Genomic DNA, 19,505 nt, shown 5'->3' on the forward strand with positions numbered 1-19,505 from the left:
ACATAATGCTTTGGGGCTGTTTTTCTGCAAAGGGACCAGGACGACTGATCCATGTAAAGGAAAGAATGAATGGGGCCATGTATTGTGAGATTTTGAGTGAAAACCTCCTTCCATCAGCAAGGGCATTGAAGATGAAACGTGGCTGGGTCTTTCAGCATGACAATGATCCCAAACACACCACCCGGGCAACGAAGGAGTGGCTTCGTAAGAAGCATTTCAAGGTCCTGGAGTGGCCTAGCCAGTCTCCAGATCTCAACCCCATAGAAAATCTTTTGAGGGAGTTGAAAGTCCGTGTTGCCCAGCGACAGCCCCAAAACATCACTGCTCTAGAGGAGATCTGCATGGAGGAATGGGCCAAAATACCAGCAACAGTGTGTGAAAACCTTGTGAAGACTTACAGAAAACGTTTGACCTGTGTCATTGCCAACAAAGGGTATACAACAAAGTATTGAGAAACTTTTGTTATTGACCAAATACTTATTTTCCACCATAATTTGCAAAGAAATTCATTAAAAATCCTACAATGTGATTTTCTGGAGAAAAAAATTCTCGTTTTGTCTATCATAGTTGACGTGTACCTATGATGAAAATTACAGGCCTCTATCATCTTTTTAAGTGGGAGAACTTGCACAATTGGTGGCTGACTAAATACTTTTTTTTCCCCACTGTATATATTTTCTGTTGTATTTTTGACTTTATGTTTTGTTTATGTAACTCTGTGTTGTTGTTTTTTATCGCACTGCTTTGCTTTATCTTGGCCAGGTCGCAGTTGTAAGTGAGAACCTGTTCTCAACTGGCTTACCTGGTTAAATAAAGGTGAAATAAATAAAATAAAAATTGTCCTGTTGAAAAACAAATGAGTCCCACTAAGCCCAAACCAGATGGGATGGCATATTGCTGCAGAATGCTGTGGTAGCCATCCATGCTGGTTAAGTGTGCCTTGAATTCTAAATAAATCACAGACAGTGTCACCAGCAAAGTACCCCCACACCATATCACCTCCTCCTCCATGCTTTACAGTGGGAACTACACATGCGGAGATCATCCGTTCACCCACACCGCGTCTCACAAAGACACAGTGGTTGGAACCAAAAATCTCAAATTTGGACTCTAGACCAAAGGACACATTTCCACCGGTCTAATGTCCATTGCTTGTGTTTCTTGTCCCAAGCAGGTCTCTTCTTCTTAGGATGTCCTTTAGTAGTGGTTTCTTTGCAGCAATTCGACCATGAAGGCCTGATTCACACAGTCCCCTCTGAACAGTTGATGTTGAGATGTGTCTGTGACTTGAACTCTGTGAAGCATTTATTTGGGCTGTAATTTCTGAGGCTGGTAACTCTAAGGAACTTATCCTCTGCAGCAGAGGTAACTCTGGGTCTTCCATTCCTGTGGGGGTCCTTATAAGCGACAGTTTCATCATAGCGCTTGATGGTTTTTGCGACTGTATTTTTTTCCGTATTGACTGATCTTCATGTGTTAAAGTAATGATGGACTGTCGTTTCCCTTTGCTTATTTGAGCTTTTCTTGCCATAATATGGACTTGGTCTTTTACCAAATAGGGCTATCTTCTGTATACCCCTACTACCTTGTCACAACACAACTGATTGGCTCAAACGCGTTAAAAAGGAAATAAATTCCACAAATTAACTTTTAAGAAGGCACATCTGTTAATTGAAATGCATTCCAGGTGACTACCTCATGAAGCTGGTTGAGAGAATGCCAAGAGTGTGCAAAGCTGTCATCAAGGCAAATGGTGGCTATTTGAAGAATTTGTTTAACAATATTTTGGTTACTTCATGATTCCATATGTGTTATTTCATAGTTTTGATGTCTTCAATATTATTCTACAATGTAAAAAATAGTATAAATAAAGAAAAACCCTTGAATGAGTAGGTGTGTCCAAACCTTTGACTGGTAGTGTATATTTCCACACTATGAGTTAGAATAATAATACTGTGGAATTGGGAAAAAGTTGATAAGGCGTTTTAGTGAAAAGACCGCCTGAAATTTCAGCCTGTTTTGGTGGGATGGAGTTTTGGCCTGCCTGCTGACATCACCAGGCGGTTAATTAGTTAATAGACCAATAAGAAAGAGAGTTCCAAACCTCTGCCAATAACAGATCGTTTTCAGTTTTCCCCTTCCCACTCAAACCACTCCCAGACCGTCCTAACAACATTCTTGCTTGAGAAATTGCTCTTTGCTAAGAAGCTATTTTTGTTTATTTTTGACCATTTTAGTTTAAAACAATCCCAGTACTTAATTGTTACATATAAATTATTTTATATTGAGAAAAAAAAATGGCTGCATTGGACCTTTAAAAATTATGTATTTCTGTATTAACAACATACACATCTTAACACCGTCTGTGCACATAAATCCTATAGTTCACCTCTATGAGCCGTGTGTGTCCTCTCTGACTAGACGTATGTAGGCCAGTGTAAATTGACTGTCTTCCTCTTGAACCTCTCACTCTGGCCGCGTCGCAAATGGCCCCCTATTCCCTATATCTCTGGTCAAAAGTAGTGCACTATATAGGAAATGGGGTGCCATTTGGGACATAGTCTCTGTTGAAATGTGTCTGATCTATTTATAGTGTTAGAGTAATTTATCCTCATTCTCAGTCATCTCCTACAGCGTCATTATAATGTCCCCAGACCCCAGTGATGACACTGTGATACTGTGAACAGGACCCCCACTATTTTATAGGCCTTTCAATTTAATTCAAAGGGCTTTATTGGCATGGGAAACATGTGTTTACATTACCAATGCCTTTCACACTCTGGGAAGGTGGCTGCCTGGTAACGTCTGTCAGTTTAACCGAGGATGTGTCTAAAATGGCACCCTATTCCCTATATAGGGCCCTGGTGAAAAGTAGTGCTGTATTAGGTAATAGGGTACCATTTGGGATGCATCCCAGGGTTCCTGCTGGGAGGCATCCATGCTGAACTCAAATAAAGTCATTTAAAGTGGAACTGACAGCATTTTAGCAACATGAAATCTTATGCAAATCTCTTCATATACACCCCCAGGAAAAATATGACACTTTTTAAAACATTTTCTGACCAGCGAGCACTTAGACATGGTCATTTTCAAGTTTTCATAAATTCTTAGAATGTTTGTGAATTATTAAGGCATTTGTGAAAGCAGCCGTGTGTTTAGACAATTAATAGACACTGCAGCAAATAAAACCTAATAAAAACATCTCTCTCGTCCAGGACCGGAGTCTATGCAGACCGGTGCGCCATAGCCAATCAGAGCTACAGTAGGCCTTTATGCAAACAAGCCATTTGCCACACAGGGCTGCCATCATTCACTTAGAACTGGACTGTGTGTTTACAGGCAGTTGTAACAGCGTGACTTTAGATCATTAGAACGCATTCGCCAAAAGCCACAAAATACACCTGAATGGATTTCTGCAAATACCACGGGAGTCCTCTTACATTTGGGAACTTTACAGTCTTGTTGATCAAACAACCATGAAAGGTAGTGTCACAAACGTCGTATGAAGGAGTGGACCAAAGCGCAGCGTTAGTAGCGAACATACTTGCTTTATTTAATTAAAGCATACACACAAAATAACAAAACAATAAACGACTCGTGAAGTCCTCAGTGACAATGACCGAACACGGAACAAAAACCCACAACACCCAAGGGAAAACATACAGTTTAAATATGGCTCCCAATCAGAGACAACCCACAACAGCTGACACTCGTTGCCTCTGATTGGGAGCCACTCTGGCCAACATAGACATAGAACAACTAGACACTCAAAACACAGCACATAAACACACGGAATCTACACACCCTGGCTCAACATATAAAGTCCCCAGAGCCAGAGTGTGACAGGTAGGCTATCGCTCCCTCAGTTATGCACATCAACAACAACAAGATCAACAACTAATGTTAGCCAGAGCAAGAGGTGCTAAAATCTAACGAAGGAACATTAGATAAACCCTCTCAAACTTGTTCAGCTAGTTGGCAATCAAAATTGCACTGATAAACGATGGGGAATTGTAGCATACTTGTCCTTCTGCAGCTTGCCTGCCAATCCATGCCTGTCCTAACCAAGCACCCAAGCTAACTGGCTAAAGTTGGCTAGCTTGCTAGGTAGCTACTTACAGACACAAATGAGAGAACACCTCACTCTGACCATTTTACTCGCCCTAGCAGAGTTGGTTAGGCTGTTTAAAGTGTTTGTGACTAACTGTTACTTTTTTTGCCTACATTTGCTGACACGGTCATATTCAGTGGGTGTTGCGCGTTCATAAATTCATCAGTTATTCTGCGCTCTGGCACACTCAGCCAGAGTGCTCTGAAATCGGAGTAGCTAGCTAGATAGACAGAGTGAATTTGCGAACACAAGAGATACGCATCCTTCTATTCTGCCAACAATGCCTTAGTGTACGTCATGGAATGTTGAGTCAAATAGAACCTATTTTTAAAACCTCTTAGTAAGTTGGTTTTGTAGCATAAACTGTGAATTTGATATTTTTTTCTGATATTCTGTTTGTTTCGTATGTGCAAAGTAGTTAAAATGCTGTCAGTTCCACTGAGCAGCTTCACACTGTAACCACCGGTTACCACAGAATCCTGGCTCTGGCTTATTCACAACAAATAGATGCAATCTGAAGATTTGCCCTATCAGCAACAGCGTGTAGGCTATGGCTACATCCCAAATGGCACACTATTCCCTACATAGTGCACTACTTTTGACTCACTACTCAAAAGTAATGCAGTATTTATTTATATTAATTTTTATTTATAGGGAATAGTGTGCCATTTGGGACGCAGCCTATATCAGGAGCTAGAGTTTTATGTTCCTCATTAGAGCAAGGTGGTGGAGGCGAATGGCCGTTGGTGTCTTTATGTTCACAAAGCAAACGATTTGTTAGTTCTGGACAAATTTGCGTTAGGATGTATTTTCTGACTGACTGTGTGTTGCAGAGCCAGAACAACACCACTCCACCACACTCAGATAATAGTCAGCCAAACTGCCTGTATGAATGGTGATGTTATATATCTAGGCCAGACTGGCTGGCACTTAACCAAATGATAGGGCTATGGATGGATGGTGAGTTTGTGGGGTTGACAACACAGTGACTAGCTATGGAAATGGCCTCAGTCCTGTTGCCATCTACCAGCTGACAGGTGCTCTATCTGGAGCCAACTGAAAACAGAGTGGTGCTTTAAGAGGGAATTATGCTGTTTTAAAGACAATCTCTTTTTAAATAATTCTCAATTTAAAAAATGAATTTTAGAAGTAGTGTTTTCAGATGCCAGGCTTGATACCGAGTCAGTGACAATAAAAATGGCTCGAATTTTTTTTTTTTTTAATTGATATAAATTAAAAAATCTCTACTCTGGTTATAGATGTTTCATTCAATTTCACCTGCTGCTGACCTCGTTTGGTGTAATGAGCACATATTCTTGTTGATCAATGCTGTAATTCAGACCCATTTCTGCTCTGTCCTCTGCAGAAAAGATGTGGGTTTACGAAGATTCTTCCCCAAGAGTTTGCTGGACTCTGTGAAGGTAAGAACCTGCTTTGCTCCCTTTCCCAATCCTGGGGGAAACATATGCCTCTGCAAACACGGAGATGCCATTGTTCGGATTGAATCAGTGTCATTACCTGGCTGGCTGCTCCTTGTAGTCTTACCCCAGAGAATAGGTGTCCCAGTTCTGCCCAAACCTCACAGTCTTGTTGGAAACTGTTCCGGTAGAATGTTCAGGCTCTCTCTTCATCCTCTCTGTTTCTTGTTTCTGCGTCTACCCTTACAGGGCCCCAGACTGCAACCATTTAGTCACATTTTGCGACCCTTTGACTTGGCTGTATGAGTCATTAGTTGCGCTGGTGCGATTTACACATTGTACCTGGTCACCTCAATCAAAACGTCCTATTTTTGGGGCGAATAAAACCATGAATTTGTCAAACAGTGCATAATCCTCATGACTCCTATAATAAAAGTGTTGGCCCAGCTGCTGTGTCCAGCTGCTGGCATAAGCAAGCCTCTCACACTCTCTCTCCCCCCTCGTGCACCGCCAAAAATGCCTGCCTCTCCCTCCCACGGCTCCTTGCTTCCAGCACACCAAACCCCAACCCCTGTCACTCAAGCGGGCAACACAGTTCCTCCAAAGATAATTTTAATAAAAAGGCCTAGAAACTGCTTCTCCAATAGAAATCCCAGATCACGCTTGTAGGTGATGTCATAGCGACGTTATCTAGCTTAGCTCATGCGCAGAAACATGTCATCGGGTCTAACGGTTGTGTCGCGCCAAACTTCGCATGTACAGGCTGTCAAATCAAAGGCAGTCCTTCGATATAAAGTTGTTTTTGATGAAGATGAAAATGTGTCAGTTTGTCAATTTAGGTTTTGCTTTTAGATTTCGAGAAAATTAACAACTAAGGACACATTTTTCACTTCTCCCATTGACTTGCCAAAGCCCAAACCCCGGGCTGGTTTATCGAGTCTGCATTGCAAAGCGTTCCCAGTAGTTGGGCCAATGGGTTTAGAAACTCTGTGGTTCCTCACCGTTTACATTCTCTCAGCATGCTATCAATGCATGCACGCGACAGATTCTTCCAAAACAAGAACGATACTGCTTTTCACGTTGCTTCTTAATATGAATCAACATGTTTTCTGTTCTGTAGTATTAGTTTGTGTGTCTTGCTCTCTGCAAAACGCTAGTTAGTTGGTCTTAGGAAGTTGTGCAACGGTATGTTCTGAATCAGAGAGCCTATATTCTAACATCTTTGTCTAAATATAACATCATCCATCAAATGTAATTAGGGTCCCTTGGGAAACACTGACCAACACTTTGGTTCCAGTGGCGGTCGGTGCCGTTTAAGATGAGGGAGGACAATTGTTTATTTTATATGCATGGCCTTATTTTATTTTTTTTACCCTTTTTTCTCCCCAATTTCATGATATCCAATTGGTAGTTACAGACTTGTCCCATCGCTGCAACTCCCGTACGGACTCGGGAGAGGCGAAGGTCGAGAGCCATGCATCCTCCGAAACACGACCCTGCCAAGCTGCACTGCTTCTTGACACACTGCTCGCTTAACCCGGAAGCATGCCGCACCAATGTGTCGGAGGAAAGACAGTACAACTGGCGACCGCAGTCAGCGTGCAAGCGTTTGGGTGGAATATCAACTGTAGCGCAGCGAGAGGCTGCATGCTCCTCAAACACTAGTTAATGCGTGGAGTGAAATAAGTGTTCTTATATTTATCTCTCAGCTGCTCATATTAAGCACAGCTCCGCTATAAAACTGAAGTATCCTATTCAGCATCATTGAAAGACTGACCTGCTCGAGCGCGCGGCTTCCATTCACTATTCGAGTGCATATGGATGACTTCTTTTTTCCCCTGCCCCTGTTCCTGCCATTTGATAATGGACCATTCTAAATCCAAACTAATTTGACATATTAGTAAAGACAACATTAAATTGAGAATAGTCTGATGAGTGAAAATATGAACACTTGATGAGAGAACAGCTGTGCAGCCTGAGGTAAGGAATGGAGCACAAGCTTTTTTTGCCGACTTTCTCAAATTATCAATAGCCTATAGTCGCATCATGCAGCTCATATATGTTTTGATTTCTAGAATGGAAAAAATATCCTTTCTATTTTATTCAGCTCAGTTCAATTATATTCTTCTTACTATAAGATCATATAATATAAAAGAATGGCATGGGACTTAAGCATATCTTGATCTTGTCAGCTAAATGAACAAGCCTACAGCCTATGGCATGGTGTGATGAGGTGATGTCAAAGGAGTCAGGCGCAGGAGGGTAAATCACAGAATAACAGGCTTTATTCCGCAACCACAGAGTTACGCAGTCATGCGTCAACACACTCCAGTGTGCAAAACAGGCGCACTGGAAATACAAGGCACACTGGGAAATATCCCGGCGAATCAAATTACAAGGAGCTCCACCGAGCTTCACTATCCTCCACAATAAAGAATCACACACAATGACAAGGGGGCAGAGGGAACACTTATACAGGTACTGATGAGGGGATATGAACCAGGTGAGTGTAATAAACAAGACAAAACAAATGGAATGATGAGATGAGGAGTGGCAGTGGCTAGAAGGCCGGTGATGACGAACGCCGAAGCCTGCCCGAACAAGGAGAGGTGGCAGCTTCGGAGGAAGTCATGACATAGTCAGATAACATACAGTAGGCCAACTCATATTCTGTTGTTCTAAAATACTTTTTTCTCAGATCATAATGTTTCTTTAGACCTAACAAAAATAAATAATGGATTTATTGTGATGGTGTATACTAAATTGATTTATTAGACTTGTCGATGTTCCAAAGGCACACATCAGCGGCTTGTATGTGTGGAGGCCTGGAGATGCTAAACTTGTTTATGTTAATTAATTGTCAATTACCGTGAGACCGGCAGACTTTTGCATGACAATCACCTGCTGACAAAATGTCATGACCGCCACAGCCCTAGGCAAGACAAAATATTTAAGTGCCTTTGAAGGGGGTATGATAATAGGTGCCAGGCGCACCGGTTTGTGTCAAGAACTGCAAAGCTGCTGGATTTTTGAAGCTCAACAGTTTCCCGTGTGTATCAAGAATGGTCTACCACCCAAAGGACATCCAGTCAACATGATATATATACTGTATCGCTACCTGAAAATACATGATCTAAGTGATTGATCATTGCTATTCGGCAGTCATAAAAGTATACCTTATTTACTTTGAAGAACTACAAAATAGTGATTTTGTCAGACAGCATAGGCAGCAGTTCTATAGAGATGAGATGATGACTTGGAATGAAATAATAAAGTCATCAAATGAAACAAATATTTTATTAAAGTAAAGTAATGTGAATAAATTATGTTTAATAAGTGATCAGCAGTAATGGGAAGTCACTACCATCATGGGACATGTATTAATTGTTTTATTCTTTGTTGTTACAGCATTCAACCCACATAATGCAGAGTGCATTTAATGTTTAAAAAAATTATGAAAACCGTGATTATTTTTTAATAATGGAACCGAAACCTAACTGACCTCAAAAAGCACTAATCGCTCAGCACTATTGACTAGCATCATTCATTCTCGCTGTCGATAAGTCTAATGTTATAACTTCTAATAGAAACTGTATCCACTGGCGAATTGGGAGAGTGAGGTGATTGCCATCTAAGAGCCATCATATTTTTTTTGTGGCATTGCTGCCTCATACACATTGACTTAGTTGCTGAGACACAAAGAAACTGATAAAGTGAAAGATACACTGGTACCTAGACCCCCTGACTGACAGCCGGCCTGACAAATTGGCCTCCAACTCTCATCAAATTACACTGGCCTTAATCCTCAGCATACATTACATTACTGTCTGGTCCAACCAGTATACTTCCTCCCCACTCCTCACTCCCAGGGCCCTGAGTTTCTCCTGATCCACCTGTACTGACCAGAAAAAACTCCAAGGATGGCCTCCCGAGTGGCGCAGCGATCTAAGGCACTGCATCGCAGTGTTGCAGCGTCACACTGGGAGTGACTGGGAGTCCCATAGGGAAGCGCACAATTGGCCCAGCGTCGTCCGGGTTAGGGGAGGGTTTGGCCGGGGGGGCTTTACTTGGCTCATCGCGCTCTAGCGACTCCTTGTGGTGGGCCGGGCACCTGTAGGCTGACTTCGGTTGTCAGTATTACGGTGTTTCCTCCAACACATTGGTGCAGCTGGCTTCTGGGTTAAGCGAGTGGGTGTTAAGAAGCGCGGCTTGGCGGGTCATGTTTCGGAGGACGCATGATTTGACCTTCGCCTCTTCTGAGACCATTGGGGAGTTGCAGCGATGAGACAAAATCGTAATCATGAAATTGGGGAGAAAAAGGGGTAAAGAATAATAAGAATAAAAAATTATAAAACTCCAAGCATTCGTTATTAAAGGACACGCATTACAAAGCTCCCATGGTCAGGAAAAACAAAACAAAAAATAGACACCTGTCCCTCCTCCCTCCCTCATCTCTACTCCTCCTCCTCCTGAGTGCTCCTCTTGTGGTGCAGCTGCAATTCCCCTCCTGGTCAGCGGGGGGTAGCGATGAGCTGGTAGTGACGCGGCACGTTAGTGAAACTGCTGAACTCTGGGCTGAGGTCAATGCTGTCAGGTCCTCCAGGGCAGGAGAAGGAGAAACGTTGCAGCAGAGACACCAGGAACAGAAAGATCTCCATACGAGCCAGAGACTCCCCCACACAGGCACGCTTACCTGCAGAGAAAGCCAAGAAGGCGGGGTTCTTCTGGAAGTTTCCGTTCTGATCAAGGAAGTGATTGGGGTTGAAGGTTGTGGGCGTGGCCCAGTGGTCCTGGTCTCTCAGAACAGAGTGCAGCATCGGGAGGATCACGGTGCCCTGAGGGATAGTGTACCCTCTAAATGAGATATTCTTGGTGGCATAGTGCGGGAGGTTCAATGGGACGATGTCCAGGAAGCGCTGCACCTCGTGGATGACAGCTTCTGTGAAAGGGAGGGACTTCCTGTCCTCCATCTGAGGGACGCGCTGTCGGCCAATCACTGTGTCAATCTCCTGCTGAACGTGCTCCTGAATGTCGGGGTATTTGAGAAGCAGCATGAAGGCGTATCTGATAGTGGTGCTGGTGGTCTCTGTTCCTGCCAGGAAGAGGTCCAACACTGTGGACACCAGGTTCTCATAATGGAACTCAGAGGAGGACACATCCTTCTCCTGGTTGAGTTTGGTGAGGAAGCAGTCTATGAAGTCTCTAGGGTTGCCTGGGTCCATGGTCTCCTGGTGCTCGTGGATCTTCTTCATCACAAAGCTTCTCAGCTCGTCCATCTGGCCGAATACGACTTGCTGCCGACCAGGCAGGCGTTCCATCAGCCAGGGGAAGATGTTGTACAGCTGTCCCAAGGGGCTGCTTCCAAAGCGCAGTGCGGCTGAGATGATGTTGAGCAAGTGCAGGAAGTTGTCATCCTCGTAGCCGAAGCGCTGGCCGAACACCAGGGAGCAGATGACGTTGGACACGGTGCGACTCAGGAATGGATGGGGGTCGAAGGCCACGGCTTTAGTGCCGTCCAGACTTTCTATGAGGTGTTGGCTCTCCTCCTGTATCCACTCCTCCATCCTCTTACGGCCCATCCCAAATTCTCTCAGCGTGGTCAGAGTGAAACGACGCAGCTGGCGCCAACACTCCCCATTACTAATGGCCAGACCGTATCCCCTGGTAACTAGGACCAGGAAGGGGACAGGAGCTCGTCCTGTGAAGTCCTCAGCCTGGTCCACCAGAGCCTCCTTGACTGCCTCGTACCCCACCAGCACCACGGCTTGCTGGGGCCCCAGATACACTGTCATCACTGGCCCATACACACCACTCCACTTGGTGAGGGTCTTGAAGGGGGCCTGTTTGTCAATCTGATGCAGGTTGCCTAGCAGCGGCAGGGCTCGGGGTCCTGGGGGTAGACGGACGTGTCTCTGTCTCCTCAGCCTGAACAACCACAGTAGAACCAACAGCAGGCCTCCCAACACCACGCTACTCCACATCTCCATTGCTCCAGCCTGCAAAACAGACAACAATGTATCTTGTTATTGTTCTTCTTCTTATGTAGCACTATATTGGATCACACCAATATGGTATCCTTCAGCGCGGCAGGATACATTCAGAGTAAGGATTTTCTGATTAGTCCTGTGTACCGGGTAGTGCTGCTGCCCCCCCTTTGTCATAGCTAGGTTGTTTATCATCCAATATGATTACGTAGTACCTGTCTTGACTGCATCAAACCTTGAGAAGCTAGTTGACTAAGATAGCTAGCTAAGTTAGCTAGCTAGGTTAATTGAGTCTTAATGTGCTTTCTCCCTGTCCTACAGCATTTTGCTGCACACGCTATAACATCTGCTAAACTGTGTACACGACCAATACACTTTGATTTGACGTGCTTGCCGCCGGCCTTGGCAGCCTCTCACAGTCCCAAAGAGCAAACTGAGAGAGGCAGGTGGAGCCCCCATGGGTACTGAATACATTGCTGGAGGGCTACGAACTCCAATTCCGTTGCCGGTACCGCATCAGCTCTGGTGCCTGTTTCTCAGGGTCTTCTAGTGTTGACATCCTGGTTGACTGAATATTTCTGAATGGGTTCAGATGAAAGGAGTGTCGACCTCCATCCTTTGAACCGGCCATTACAGTTGTCTACATACGCCTCTCCCGCCGTTGCTGGTGAACTAGGGGCTTGTTGTGTTGTGCTCGGCTGGGGCAATGGACACTTACTTTCACAGACACAGCCAATGCAAAGGTTTTATCAGCTTTCGTTTGCTAGGGTGAGAGAGTTCTGGGCCAGGGCCTATCTGAACAGACTCTCACGTTGCATTGTGGACACTGTTACTGCAGCATTTCGGGTGGCTGGCAGGCCTTTGCCTTTTGCTGTGGTGGCACATTCTATTGGAGGAGTTACTACCTCACGGGCTCAGACTGACGTTTGTGCCTCGGCCAGTTGGGCGCTGTCTAGCACATGTTGCCCCCACCTATGTGGTCGGGAGGGCTGTTCTTCGTGTTGTATCTGCTTCCCTGGGAAGGGGCGGAGGGACACAGCAACTATGATTGATCTGCTCCGGAATGGACTTTGCTCTTTGTCTGGCCAAAGACTAGTTCACCGATTCTTCTTGTACTGTTATACCATATTGGAGTGATCCAATACCTCCCATAACCATGGTTACATACGTAACCTTTGTTATGTAGCACTATATTGGATCACTCCAATCCTTTTTGTCGGTGATCTACGACGCCTTGAAAAAGGACACAAGATGGAAGTAGTGCCACGGTAGATATTTGAGGAGGGCAGACGCAGTACCAGGGTTGTGGTCAATTCCACAAATGCAATTATAATTCAATTCTCTCTCCCTGTAAATTACATTGAATTAAATTCAGATTTCAGGTCAGATTTTGAATTCAGAAATAATTAAATTCCTCTGAATTCCAATGTTAGTTAAATTCCAAAAATTATCCCCAACAATTTCACAAATTCAAATTCAATTCCCTCAGGCTTTCAGCCTCATCATGTCACTGTTCAGACAGCATAGCTATACTGGAAATATAGGAATACACTCTTAGAAAAAAAGGTGCTATCCGGAACTAAAAGTGTTCTCCGGCTGTCCCCATAGGAGAACCCTTTGAAGAACCCTTTTTGGTTCCAGGTAGAACCCTTTTGGTTCCAGGTAGAACCCTACTGGGTTCCATGTAGAACCCTTTCCCCAGAGGGTTCTACATGGAACCCAAAATAGTTCTGCCTGTAACCAAAGAGGGTTCTCCTATGGGTTCTCCTATGGGGACAGCCGAATAACCCTTTTGGAACCCTTTTTTCTAAGAGTGTAGAGGTTGAAATTGTTAATTACAAATCCTACAGTACATTTTTGATACTATGTGCATTCATTCCATTAACTGGGAAATGTAAAAATATTCAAATCCAATTCTATTACAAAGATTATAATTCAATTCCAATTCAAAAAGTCCAAACAGTCCATTTTCAATTCAATTGCATAACTTAAATATTAAATAGAATTTAATTCAACGTAAATTCTCCACTTCATGAGTGAATTCAAGAATGGAATTGGAATTTCTAATTAATTTGGAATTGACCCCGGGACTAACCTGAAAATCCTTACTCGGAATGTAACCTGCGGCGCGGAAGGATACCATATTGGAGTGAGCCAATAGCTCATATAACCATGTTTACATACTTAACCTTCATTGTTGTTGTTGTTCTTCTTCTTTAACCCTCCTCTCTTTAGTATTTCCCTTCTCTCTGTGTTGCTGTCTGTCTCTGTTGCCTGCCTGACTGTGTGTGTGAGTGTGTGTGTGCAGAGATAAGGGTGTGTGTTGGAACTTACTGTACTGGAACAGAGGTGAACAACAGATGATGTGATTGGCTGCTGAGTCGTGCTGACATACTTTACACAGATTTCACCTTCACCCCTTCCTGCTTTTTCACAACCTGAGGCCAACTTTAACAAAGCAGATAACAGTGCAGGAATCAGCAGGAGTGGAAAGGACTAATATCTAATACTGTGTCTGTCTAGGTTTTAAAACATTTATTTGTATTTTTTATTAAACTGTTTTAAACCTAATTTCCTGCAATAATGCGTATTTTGACATGGCTATATGCCTATGACCAGGGTGGAAAACAGGTCAGGTGTATTCAGGATGCTTTGAACATTGAACAAACACTCAATTCGATGACTTTGTTACTTTGAGATTTGACAACGAGGTCCAAAAGTATTTGGACAGTGACACTTTGTTTGTAGTTTTGGCTCTGTACTTTGGATTTGAAATGATACAATGACTATGAGGTTAAAGTGCAGACTGTCATCTTTAATTTAAAGGGTAGTCATCCATATCGGGTGAACAGTTTAGAAATGTTGTACATAGTCGCCCCATTTTAGGGAACCAAAAGTATTTGGACAAATTCATTTCTATGTGTATTAAAGTAGTCAAAAGTTTAGTATTTGTTCCCATATTCCTAGAACGCAATGACTACATCAAGCTTGTGACTCTACAAACGTGTTGGATGCATTCGCACTTTGCTTTGGTTGTGTTTCAGATAAATTTGTGCCCAATAGAAATGAATAGTAAATAATGCATTGTCACTTTTATTGTAAATAAAAATAGAATATGTTTCTAAACACTTCTACATGAATGTGGATACTACCATGATTACGAATAATCATGAATGAATCGTGAATAATGATGTGTGAGAAAGTTACAGAGGCACAAAGATCATACCCCTTACCTGGTTCACTTCCATGCTCGCTAAAGCCTGTGATAATGCTCGATGCTGCTGGCTGCTTGAGATGCTTCAGAAGCCACGTTGATGGTAGGGACAGACTTCTTGCTGAAGTCCTCCTTCCATTGTTGATAGCCGTGGAAGTTCTCAGGGATGAAATGTGCCCCTCAGACTGCCGATTGACGAGTAGACGCCCAATTCGCCTGCCACATTCTCACAAACGTATCCACATTTTTCATTGCGTGGCCAAAAACTTAACTAAACTATAAACTTCACTAAACACTAAAAAGTTTATCAAAAAAGGAGAAGATTAATAAAAATGCAATTGTTAGCTTGTTACTGTCTACGCCTACGGACAAACCCACGAGGACACGGAGGGTGAGCATGGCTTTGTATTTGCCCACCGTGTGACGCTGACTGCGGGGCGTTATGGGATTGTTTCTGAAGATAGAGCTGATTTGGAGAAAACTTCAAACCCAACTTTTAGAACAACATTACAATATTATAAAAATGTATTTAAGACTGTAATTTGGGAATGTTTTCTTGGGGTGCTCTAAGTTACTATTAAATGCATTTCTGGCATTGAGAAATAGGTGCTAGGCTCACATTAATATGAATCCACATGTTTTCTGTTCTGTAGTATTAGTTTGTGTCTTGCTCATTGCAAAACGCTAGTCAGTTGGTCTTAGGAAGCTTTTGTAGGCCCTTGGATCAAATTCCAAAAACGAAAGAAGAAAGATCAGGGTCTCAATTTACTGTTGAGAGTTAGAATAGTAGAAAAAAACAAGGTGCATTTTCAAAATGTGGTTGTGCATCAGCAGGTATTCTCTTGTTATGTCACTCAATTAGCCAATGTCAGCTAACCTTTTTTAGATTGGTAAGTTAGTCTAGCCAGCTATCTAAACTTTTAGTAATCTTGGTCGAATTACCGACCGGGGGGCCCCCATTGATTTTGTTAGTGACTCTCACTCAGATATCATATTAAAAACTGCTAAAAATTCTCTCCACCCTATTGCAAAATGTGTAGGATTGCAGGAAATTTGCATTTAAAATGTCACTTAAGGCCCCCAAAAGGCTAGGGCCGGCTCTGGCTGCATGGGTTTGTATGGATGAGGGTACTAAGACCCACTTCATGATGAGGTCAGATTTTTTTGTGGCCCCCAACCCCCAATCAAAGTTGCCTATCCCTGTAATAGAGCATTGTGACTTTAAATCAAATCAAATTGTAAAATGTGTGGTAGTCGAAGAAGTTTAAAATGTTGTTCTTAAGCGAAGCAGTGAAATATAGTCCAAGTTAAATATATTAAAAATATCATGTCTCACTACTATATCAACCTTATTACTTTGGAGTGTGGGGCAGTTAGATCACATATTTCATCACAAATAACTACACAGACTACTAGTTTCACTCAATATGAGTTTTAGGCTATTACTTGGAGAGAGAAATATGATGATGCATCTAAGTGGAAGAAGTTTGTTGGTGTTGAAGAATGTAGGCAGGTGTAGTAGAGGGAGTGGTTGTTTTATAAGTAGTTGATAGTAGCCTTCAGGCAGGTGTAGTAGAGGGAGTGGTTGTTTTATAAGTAGTTGATAGTAGCCTTCAGGCAGGTGTAGTAGAGGGAGTGGTTGTTTTATAAGTAGTTGATAGTAGCCTTCAGGCAGGTGTAGTAGAGGGAGTGGTTGTTTTATAAGTAGTTGATAGTAGCCTTCAGGCAGGTGTAGTAGAGGGAGTGGTTGTTTTATAAGTAGTTGATAGTAGCCTTCAGGCAGGTGTAGTAGAGGGAGTGGTAGTTTTATAAGTAGTTGATAGTAGCCTTCAGGCAGGTGTAGTAGAGGGAGTGGTAGTTTTATAAGTAGTTGATAGTAGCCTTCAGGCAGGTGTAGTAGAGGGAGTGGTAGTTTTATAAGTAGTTGATAGTAGCCTTCAGGCAGGTGTAGTAGAGGGAGTGGTAATTTTATAAGTAGTTGATAGTAGCCTTCAGGCAGGTGTAGTAGAGGGAGTGGTAGTTTTATAAGTAGTTGATAGTAGCCTTCAGGCAGGTGTAGTAGAGGGAGTGGTTGTTTTATAAGTAGTTGATAGTAGCCTTCAGGCAGGTGTAGTAGAGGGAGTGGTAATTTTATAAGTAGTTGATAGTAGCCTTCAGGCAGGTGTAGTAGAGGGAGTGGTAGTTTTATAAGTAGTTGATAGTAGCCTTCAGTGGGAGACTAGGTAGTAGTAGTACCTAGTAACCCAGAAGTACTAGTAGCAGTACATTGCAGTAGTAAAAGTGAACGTTTTAGATAGGTAGGCCATGGGTTAGCTATAGTAAGTGGGGTTGCTATTGTAGTTTGGTTAGTGAGTTGTTATAGCGGGTTAGTTTAATGAGTTGGGGTGAGCTGTATGCCTAGGTGCTCCCCAAGTGCTATAATATATTTATATTCTGATTTCTAGGGGTGTAACGATCCATCTACTACATCGATGTATCGATTTATATTCCTATGATCCAACTACATCGATCTGTGCTCGGCGAGTTGGCCTTTTGGACAACATATATCAATCTAACATCGTTTTAAAATGTAATAAATCGATTGTATCGATACTAGGAAATAACCCATTGGATTTAAGCACGTCAGACTTTATATGGATGTTTTTTCTTAGCACTTTTAATGATAAAGGCTTTAAACATTACTCGATTCAGTCTGCCTATCCGTGACGTCATCGCCCCGCGCCAGCAGCAGCGCAAAGGCGCAAAGACAACAAAACATAGCATGGCGGACGACAGAGGAGAAGCCGACGAGCGAGAAATTATCAAGCCACCATTGCGGTCCTTACAAGAAACAGGAATCTAGGAAACTTCACCTGCACTGTCCAGTATCCAGGTATTTATTTCAGTCACACTGGTTGAATTTTTGGCTAAAAGGTTACTGAATCGATTTCAAGTCACTGAATCGTTTCGGATCGTATCGTTCTAAATGAACCAATATCGTCCTTGAATCGTATCGACAACCACGAATCGTGATACAAATCGAATCGTTGTTAAAACGAATCGTTACACCCCTACTGATTTCAGATTTAAATAGCAGAGAAGTGGACAAAGTTTTTATGTACGTTTTTGGGGAAAGTGGTAAACATTTCTGTTGTTTTTAAAAGTCTGAAAACAAGTAATAACACACGTTTATATTAACAGTTTTGCACTTTTCATGTAGCCTAATTTTGGCCAGCTAATAGCCTAACCACCGATCAAGCAACATTGTGGACTAAACATTCAAATCCTGTTGCTGCAGGATTATTTTGCTTCGGCAATACTGGTCAAATGAAGATCCTACATCTGTATGTGTAAGACACAGCAACTGAGACTAGCTGGTATCAGGCTTTGATTTATGAAACACCATGAAAGATACTGAGACCCAACTGAAAATGGATGGTTCACTCAGTAGGCTTTGTACACCAATTGAGCAGACTGACGGAGATTAGTTTGTTGTCTAGAGATGTGCACAGGAGAGCATTCATATAGGATCCCAAAACTCATCATGTGACTAATTACCTTGATTGTTGTTATCCAATTAGGCGGTTCATAATTTGATGCTCCTCCAAGTTAACATTTGCATAATTATAACATGTCTTGTTTTTTTATCCATTAAGATTCATGTAAATGCTCTCAAGGATCAAATGAAGTGCTATCATCCTAGAAAATCTGATTAGATTCAGCAATTTGTCTTTTCCACCTTTTGAATTTCAAAGCATAGATTTGTGATTTGTTTGCCATTTTTCTTTGGAATGCTTGTAATTAGTGGGAGTGATGGGAGGAGAGGGTGACAGAGACGGATAGAGTTTCACAGGATGTGGCTGATCTTACTGTCCTGACTCTCATTATTGGGTTGTGGTGTCAGAGGCTCCTGGTGTGGATGTGTCTATGAGTCATCTGATAGGATGCTGATTAATGACTCTTCTAAGGAATAAACATTCTAAGGATTTTTTATCCTGAAGGATGGGAGCTACATTATACTGCTTTGAGTTGACTTTATGTTGAGAGTCAATCCAAACACATACTGTATAATAATTTAGTTCTGTTGATGATTTTTTGATAATCAGTATTTGTAGGTGTAGCCTAATAATTGATAAGGATTTTAACTTTTTCCTACCCTCAGTCTTTCTTTGTTCTTTTTACCAAGACATGTAGGACTCCTTACCCTTTTTTACCAAGACATGTAGGAGTCCTTACCCTTTTTACCAAGACATGTAGGAGTCCTTACCCTTTTTACCAAGACATGTAGGAGTCCTTACCCTTTTTACCAAGACATGTAGGAGTCCTTACCCTTTTTACCAAGACATGTAGGAGTCCTTACCCTTTTTACCAAGACATGTAGGAGTCCTTACCCTTTTTACCAAGACATGTAGGAGTCCTTACCCTTTTTACCAAGACATGTAGGAGTCCTTACCCTTTTTACCAAGACATGTAGGAGTCCTTACCCTTTTTACCAAGACATGTAGGAGTCCTTACCCTTTTTACCAAGACATGTAGGAGTCCTTACCCTTCTTACGAAGACATGTAGGAGTCCTTACCCTTTTTACGAAGACATGTAGGAGTCCTTACCCTTTTAACCAAGACATGTAGGAGTCCTTAACCTTCTTTATTTCTCTCTCTCTCCTCTCCAAGGCTAAACCACTAAGGAAACTGATCCAGCAGACCTTCAAACAATTTGCCAACCTAAACGATGAACAGAGCATTCGCAAGTTCTTTGAGATCCTGTCTCCCATTTACAGATTCGACAAGGAATGTTTTAA

The 19,505-nt window shown here is 42.5% G+C and overlaps 2 protein-coding genes across 17 annotated transcripts in view; one reads left to right on the forward strand and one right to left on the reverse strand.

Moving 5' to 3' along the window:
- Positions 1-19,505, forward strand: part of LOC121542649 (focal adhesion kinase 1-like) — a 118,478-nt gene that overhangs the window by 50,817 nt on the left and 48,156 nt on the right. For all 14 annotated transcript variants that reach the window (XR_006657558.1, XM_045208593.1, XM_045208583.1 and 11 more), the window contains 2 exons: positions 5,478-5,532; positions 19,378-19,505. The exon at positions 19,378-19,505 is cut by the window's right edge and continues 13 nt beyond it. Coding sequence is in view for 13 of the 14 variants with exons in the window: in XM_045208593.1 (XP_045064528.1) it covers positions 5,478-5,532; positions 19,378-19,505 (183 nt within the window). In the remaining variant the exon portion in view is untranslated. The remainder of the gene's footprint in view (positions 1-5,477; positions 5,533-19,377) is intronic.
- Positions 9,808-13,812, reverse strand: LOC121542651 (cytochrome P450 2F3). Of its 3 annotated transcripts, none has more exons than XM_041852127.2 (2): positions 13,698-13,812; positions 9,808-11,525 (listed from the first exon to the last, which is right to left on the reverse strand). In XM_041852127.2, exon 2 carries the CDS (start codon positions 11,514-11,516, stop codon positions 10,041-10,043), a length of 1,476 nt encoding a protein of 491 aa, XP_041708061.1. In that variant the 5' UTR covers positions 11,517-11,525; positions 13,698-13,812; the 3' UTR covers positions 9,808-10,040. The 3 variants fall into 3 exon arrangements, with proteins under 3 accessions (XP_041708061.1, XP_041708058.1, XP_041708060.1); XM_041852124.2 differs by having other exon boundaries at positions 13,609-13,812; XM_041852126.2 differs by having other exon boundaries at positions 13,703-13,811.

This window comes from Coregonus clupeaformis, chromosome 28 (assembly GCF_020615455.1).
Source record: "Coregonus clupeaformis isolate EN_2021a chromosome 28, ASM2061545v1, whole genome shotgun sequence".
NCBI classification, from domain to species: domain Eukaryota; kingdom Metazoa; phylum Chordata; class Actinopteri; order Salmoniformes; family Salmonidae; genus Coregonus; species Coregonus clupeaformis.

Coding starts and splice junctions, on each gene's coding strand:
- LOC121542651 (XM_041852124.2), bottom strand. CDS start 13,656: ATGGTATCCTTCCGCGCCGCAGGTTACATTCCGAGTAAGGATTTTCAG. Junction 11,526..13,608: donor TTCCGAGTAAGGATTTTCAG/GTTAGTCCCGGG, acceptor TCTGTTTTGCAG/GCTGGAGCAATGGAGATGTG.